Here is a 7,772-nt window from a genome sequence, read left to right on the forward strand (position 1 = left end):
TGGACTTTACTTAAAAGCGACCTGAACCTATTAGAACGATTCCAGCTAAGATGCCTGCGCAAAATTCTGCACATAACTCTATGGGACCGATGGAAAAACGGAACGGTATTGCAGCTGTGTAAAAACCAAACTACAATCGAACTTTACCTAAGAAGACAACGACTTAGATGGTTTGGACATGTTTGCCGTATGGACAATAGCCGATTACCTTACCGATCGATTAACTCGCTGCGACCGGATGGGTGGAAAATCGCACGAAATGCCCCAAAGAAAACGTGGATATCCCAAGTGGCTCACGATCTTCAACCACTCCATTTCTCGATAACCGATGCCCAACAAGCTGCCCTAAATCGGAATCAATGGCGTGCTGTAATCCGTGACATCCTGCCCCTGGCCTTCACAATGCAACGGTCACTGCCTTATGGACGTTGACATTTACGAAGATTAAGTCCAAGTAAGTCCAAGTAAACAACTTACCCACAAACTATGAGAGAGACAGCCATCAAAAGCCAAGCCCTCTCTCATATAATCAATACCTTAGCTTTTTTACACTGATAGTCCTCAATTTATGACATAAATGAAGCCAAAATTTCTGTTGCTAAACGGAACATTTGTTAAATGAATTTTGCCTCATTTTATGACTTTTGCCACAGTTATTAAGTGAATCATTGCAGTTGTTAAGTTAGTCACGGTTGTTAAGTAAATCTGGCTTTTTCACTAACTGCTTATCAGGACATAAAAAGTGATCACATGACCCTGGGATACTGCAATCTTCCATCATGTGAATCAGTTGTCAAGCATCCAAATTTTATTCAAGTGACTGTAGGGATGCTGCAACAGTTGTAAGTGTGAAAAATTGTCATAAGTCACTTTTTTCAGTGTTGATGTAACTTTGAACTGTCAAAAGTCAAGGACTACCTCTAGTAATTTGTGGTAATTTCCTATGATTTTCTTACTGAATTAAAAAAAAAGTAGCTTGAATGGGATATGGTAAGATTAATTCTTCACAAGAATTTTATTTTTAAAAATGCTACTGTGTAATTTTGTCTGAACAACGAAAAAAACCCCCTATATTTAAATATTAGAGTTAGAAGATCTGAAAGCCACCTGATAATGGAGAAAATCTATGTGGTTGCTAGCAGTTGACAGTGACTTAATTGCACATAATCAAAAACTTCAAATACTAATGTGGAAGGCTAAAATAAAGTAAACAAGGTTAAAAACACTAATCCTTGACTTATGACTGGACACTTAACAACCAAAGTTATGACAGGCCTCCCCAAAGTTACGTATGATGAAGTTTCAAAATTCCTACAGCCATGCTGCCTGTGGTCACGTGATCACATTTTGGGCATTTAACAAATGGTCATATGACTGCAAATTTTTGCATTTACTTCTCATTTCTGACAAAAAACACCCATTGGCTAAAATGGGTTGTTTTTTTACAATTACTGAAAAAAGGGCATTACTGAAAAAATTGGGTGCAATCACATGGTGACCTGCTTAATGACAACTTAGAACCATAACCACTATAGTTTTGATTTCATACATACATTTATATCTAATGTTTTCACATGCTTGTGGTAAATGAGAGAGGGGTAGATGAACAAAGGAAAACTTGGCTAATTATGATAAATTATTATTTATAATTGCATCAAAAGACTAAATGTTCATGTTGTGAAGGATATAAGGCTCAGACATTTCCTCTTTTTAGGGGGTAGGCTTATCTGAATATATTAGGAGTCATTACAAAACAAAGTACAAATAGTTTCTCATCCAAGGGCAGCTGGGAAACTAATACAATGTAGTAAGCGCTACATTCCTTAAATTTATTTTGTGCAATAGATACATAGAAAACATTTCAAAGATGCAAGCTTTGCAAAAAAAACCCCACTTGAAATAGCTTTGTTAAAGCTTCTTCTTGCAAATGCCCATATACATTTTGTAAAATGGAAATGAATAAACTTTTTTGATAGAGGTAGGAAATAGATAGGAATGCTATATAATATGCTTCTAAAGAAAAGGAAGAAACAAATCTAATATAAATACTGGATAATTGCAAAACAAAGATGTTGTAACTGCATGAACTACATTTTCCTTATTTCTATCTGAGTCCTGAGATAGTAACCTGTTCCATAGTAAACCATGGCTTGCTTAACCATTTTAAATTTAGTACCTGAGACATAAAATAGATCGGGTGGCCAGGGCAGCAATTAACAATTTTGGGAAGGATTAAAACCACAATGGACTGGGATGATGAAATAAAGAGAGCATGTAACAGTGGAGTCATTCTCCACTGCCTCCCATGTTAGAAGTTTTTTTTTTAAAAAAAATGGCCCACTATATGCTTACTTATGTTCCTATATTTTCTGTCAGGAAAGAGTAGAAAGCCATATTATGAAGGCAAAAAATCATGCTGTGAAATTTTAATAATTTTAATTGAAGTAGCATATCAGGGCTACAAAGGTCAGTTTTCAGGCCATATAGCAACCACTAGTTGCTACGCTCTTCTTTTAGCACATTCAACAAATGATTTCAATCTTTATCTTGAGGAATAAGTTAAAAAAGCTATTCCAGTATTATCTTGAGATGGTGGTTGTGTAATTGTGGCTAAGGGAATATAGAAGATTGTTGCCAGAGATTAGTTAGTTACAGTGATAAAATGGATTCATATTTCCAAGCAGCCTCCCCACCAAAAAAAATTAAGCATGAAGGTAAGATATCTCCTTTCTTGACTGTTCTCAATATAGGAAATTCAACAATGAACCAGCTTTGTTGATTGGATAGATTTACTGTAGACTTATCAGGCTGCCTTAGAAAAGCTACTTCTCTGAGCCTCAAACCCTGTTTCCACACACCTTCAATGGCTGTGTTTCCAGAGCATGCTTATAATGAACTAAACCACGGTTTAGGTAATTTTCTGAGTTCATTCAATACACTGAACCATAAATTAGCCACAGAGGATAGGTTTATTCAACACAACAGGCTAAAATGTGGCTGGCTAGTTTTTAGTAGCTGTGGCATGCAAACACAGCCAATATAACCATACTTATTTAGCCTTACCACACATGTATTTACAATGTTACTTCTCTTTAAAAGCATATAAGCAAAAAAGTTGCACTAGTAGTCATGTGTTATGACTATTAGATACTGGCAATATTCTTGGGGGACTAGGGAATCTACTGTATTCATTTGCAAGAATTCAACCCATCATCTTAGGTAAGATGAGGATATAGTGGCCTGTCACAGGACTGTTGAAAGACAAGATAAATAATACAGTGGCATATTCAAGCAGAATAAAGATGTTTATTCTTGAATGTTTGAATGATTTAGTAAAGTGTTTTGAACTAGGGAGATCCAAGTCCACCCTTATCCCACAGAGGAACTGTTAGGAAAATTGCAGAAGTGCTATGTATGCTACTTTCAGTTCTTTGTGGAAGAAGAGTTTGCAACACTAGTCTACTTTACTGAGTAAATGTGAAGTAAACAAATTATATGTCAGCGATAAAGATCTTCAGATTTTTTGTTTGGTCAATGTGTTTTGCTGACTTTTGTTACTGAAGGCAGGGGTTTAATCAACTGTAAGACCACAAAGCATATTAGTCTAGTGAGTACTTGACTAGATCCACATATATAATTATGTTATTATTAATTACACAATGATGTTCATAAAAAAAATTACCACAGCATTACGACAAAGTCACTGAGATGCAACACAGAAAACCTGTCCAAATTTATCTTTCTAGTTACTATAGATAGCCTTTTAAAAATTACATTTTTATTTATGAAATTTATCCCCCATCCCCTTTCAGAAATGCAGGACTGTTTTCCAATTTTATCCTCACAACAACCACACTCGAGTAGGCTTGGCCCAGAGACTGTGATTGGCCCAAATGAAAGGTTTTTAATGAAATGTTCATATGATGACAATATTACCAACTAGTTATGGAAGCTGAATAATGTCAATACATTGAAATTGTAAGACCACTATTTATCATAAAACATATTTTACCTTTCTTTTACCAGAAAGGTTCACTGAAAAAATCAGTGATATAATACAGCACAGTTCCTGTTCCAGGGTTTTAATGTAAAAGATACATTTATCAGAATCAAAGGGAGAGGAATAATAAAATTCAAGCATAAGGTCCAAAGACAGACCTTCTTTCACTATTATACTAATAAAGAAATCTTGTGCAACTCTTCTCTTTGCTTCCTTAACTAAGATTAGAAACAAAGATGGAAGGTGAGAAAAACCTAAGATGTCTAAAAAAAGAAGAAGAAATCATATCTTCTTATCCTGAGGGACAAAATAGATCTGAGAGAGCAAGTTCTTTGATTGAGCCACTCCCCACATTTGGTGTTCCCGGAGGGAAACAAAGGGTACAAATTCCATATGCAAAAAAAACAACACACACAGACAGAAAGAAGGGAAAGGAGAAGGCGGCGTATAGACGGGGTAGGAGAAACAGCAACAAGTGCACCCAATTCTTAAATCAGCTTTGTCCTTAATTTGGCTCCTTGCAGAAGCCCCGTGCTTCAATTCGCATGACATCCAGCTGGCATGCAGCTACTGGCTGAGGCTGGGGGAACTGGCAATCTAACACATCTGGATTATCAGGTTGGGGGAACTTGTGACTTAAAATCTGACAGATGCTGAAGAGGGATGCGCTATCGCTTACATGATGGCCTAGCCCACCCTTCACGTCTGCCCCCCCCCCCGCGCCTTTGGTTAGGCTGCCAGCCTCCTCCTGCTCACCTCATCCTCCTTATGGTTGCGGATGCCCCGCACCAGATCCTGCAGGTTCTTGTCAAACATGCGGTCGATGCTCCCCTTCACCATCTTCAACGCCATCGTGGAGAGGGAGAGCCGACGGAGCGGGAGAAGCCAAACTAAATGAAAAAGAAGGCAGCGTTCCGCTTAGAAAGGAAGACACGCCACAGGAGTCAGGAATCAGGCAGAGAAAGGCAGGTCGGCGGCGGGTCACATCCCGTGGGCTGGAAAGAGCGTCGCCGCTTTGCCCGCCTGCTCCCCTTCCCCTTTTCTTTGCCTCCCGCCCCACCGGCGCTTTTTCTGAGGTAAAAGCCGGAGCGGCGGACAAAATGGCGGACAGTCAGCTGAGTGAACGCAGGCCACACCTCCTATCCTCCAGGCCAGCCTCCCGTCCCAGCATCACGACCGCCTTGTGCGTTCAAGTTTATAGCACTATACAGGAACTGTGTGAAATTTATGGTTGGTCCATAGAGTAAGTTAATGATGTTAGTGAACCAACGTCACATCCGTCTGCCGCTCTCTCCTTTGCTCCCTCCGTCTCTGTATCACTAGCTTTGCTCATTGGGCCGTTTGAGTCCACGCGTCAACTGAGCTGGCTTCTTATTCTCCCACGCCTAAGTGCGAAAGCCATGACTACAGAAGCACGCCAAAAACCTCTTAAACATTTTTTTAGCTTATTCGACATTACTACAAGAGACTGATAGGGATATCCCGCTATAGCTGCATGATGGTGGCTGTCGTACTGAACTACAAACCACTCAAGTCTAACATGTTTATGAAATCAATTCCTATGATAAGTTTCGTGGTTCAGTGACAACCATAGTTTAGTCTGTTTACCTTTCTGGATTTCTAGAATAGGAATAAAAAAATCTAATTAACGGCTAAAGCTCAAATCCATATTTGCTTTTATTCTCGACAGTGATTTAGGAATATTTTTGCTACCATTAATTTAGAAAACAAGATTAAAATTGGAAGCATGTTTGTATTAACTTTGGCATTCAGTTAACCCACTATTCTGATACTGAATTATAAATCGGCTTCATATGCTGACATTGTACATCATATCACTTAGCTATATCAAGGTTGGGTATTTTGTGTTCTTGGGCTGACTGCTATTACTATTTTGCTTAATCTGTTTTCCTTTCGTTTTAGAGTATTGCTTTGTTTTTATGCATTTTATGATTTAATTTCTGAATTCAGACATTTGATTTGTTTTACCTAGAGAAAAAGTGAAATATAAATTATTGTAGTTACATTTTAATATATTCTATCCTGCTTTTCATTCAAACGTTTTAACAGTTTCACTTACTTAATATGACTCTTCAATTTTACTAACACTGCAAATGGAGGAAAAAAGCATAATACCAATTCTTAAAGTAAAATATTATTAGCTGGTATACTTCAGGAAAAGTAAGTATCCACTGAAGGTAGTTATCAGAGAGGATAGACTTTATCACTTCAGTTCTTAATATTATCCATTCAGTCATGTATGACTTTTGGCGATTCTGTGGGCGGTTCACCAACAAATGCGCGCACGACAAATGCGCACCAATAAAACCACGGTGAGAAAACCACGATGTCGAAATCGCGCCGAAAGTGTGCCGACAACAGCGCGCCATCAACAAACAACGCGAAAACAACATAATAACCCTATCCCTAACCCTTACCTTAACCGTAATTGCGCTTTTGTCGGTGCATTGTTGTGGGCGCGATTTTGACGTCGTGGTTTTCTCGCCGCGGTTTTGTCAGTGCACTTTTATCGGGTACGCATTTGTCGGGTCATGTCTGTGGGCTAGGTCTTTCCTCTTCTTCCTTCTTGAATGTTTTCATTCTCTGGCTGATGTAGGCTCTGATGGTGTTTAGCAACTATGTTCTTTGATATCCTGGTTTTCTTTTACCACCTACTCTTCCAAACATAGATGCTTTCTTTAATGAATTCCTCCGCATGACATGGCCAAAGTAAGTGAGATGCAGTTTCATGATTTTGTCTTCTAGTGATATGTCTGTTATGCGCTCCAATACTTGCTTGTTAGTCATCTTTGCTGTCCAAGGAATATGCAGGAGCCTTCTCCAGGACCACACCTTGACATATAAGAAGTTAAATAGTAATATGTGCTTTCAGAACTATAAAGCTTGTATTAGGGAAGGTGAAACTATGTACCTCAAGGTGGAATTTATTTGCACAGTCACAACATTGCCAGCCATATTCTAACATAGCATAGTATTGTATGAAGCCAAACTCTGCCTTTCCCCATTTCGGTGGGTTTATAAGACTGGCTAATCAGTGCAGAAATGTTGCCATATTGTTAGAGTCTACGTTTTACCAACACTAGTTAGCCAATATTTGGTAGGGGTTGTAATTTAGTACCATATAACTAGCCACAGAATTCTGCAAATGTGTGTTATACTCACAACACGTTCCCTTGAACCCTGTGTATAACAAATAGATAGCCATGATGGCAAACCTATGGCACATATGCCACAGGTAGCACACGGAGCCATTTGTTAGGGCATGGGAGTTGTCCTGTCAGGTCTGCTGACTTCGGCCTTCTTTTGAGGCCGTTTTTCGCCCTCCGGAGCGCAAAAAACGGGCAAACCAGAAATCCATTCCCAAACTTCCACTTTGGTCACAGGGCCATTTTCTGCCCTCCAGAGCGTTCAGGCGGCTTCCCTGAAGGCTCCGGAGGGCAAAAAAAGGCCCTACGAACAAACCGGAAGTCCATTCCCAAACTTTAATTGCAAACTACTTCAAGTGCAGTTTGGTACAGAAAAATTACCTATAAGTTATTTTGATAAATAGAACTAAATAAAAGTAAAATATGAACATTTTATATTGCTGCACAATAAAAAATAATCATAAATGCACTGGCTATGAACATGCAGCAAACTAATCAAATTTTACCTATTATGTGAATGCTTCATCATGTTATACAAACCAGGCATGATGTGCAAACTGACTATGTCTTATTTTGGATTAGCATATATGAATTCATTCAAACCA

The 7,772-nt window shown here is 38.7% G+C and overlaps 1 protein-coding gene across 2 annotated transcripts in view; it reads right to left on the reverse strand.

The window, feature by feature from the left end:
- The window catches only part of AP3D1 (adaptor related protein complex 3 subunit delta 1), a 55,981-nt gene extending 50,791 nt beyond the window's left edge, over positions 1–5,190 (reverse strand). For both annotated transcript variants that reach the window (XM_032210179.1, XM_032210093.1), the window contains exon 1: positions 4,757–5,190. In XM_032210179.1, the coding sequence (XP_032066070.1) occupies positions 4,757–4,852 (96 nt within the window). In that variant the 5' untranslated portion in view covers positions 4,853–5,190. The remainder of the gene's footprint in view (positions 1–4,756) is intronic.
- Between the last annotated feature and the right edge of the window lie 2,582 nt (positions 5,191–7,772).

The sequence above is a fragment of the Thamnophis elegans genome, chromosome 1 (genome assembly GCF_009769535.1).
Source record: "Thamnophis elegans isolate rThaEle1 chromosome 1, rThaEle1.pri, whole genome shotgun sequence".
Lineage (NCBI taxonomy): Eukaryota > Metazoa > Chordata > Lepidosauria > Squamata > Colubridae > Thamnophis > Thamnophis elegans.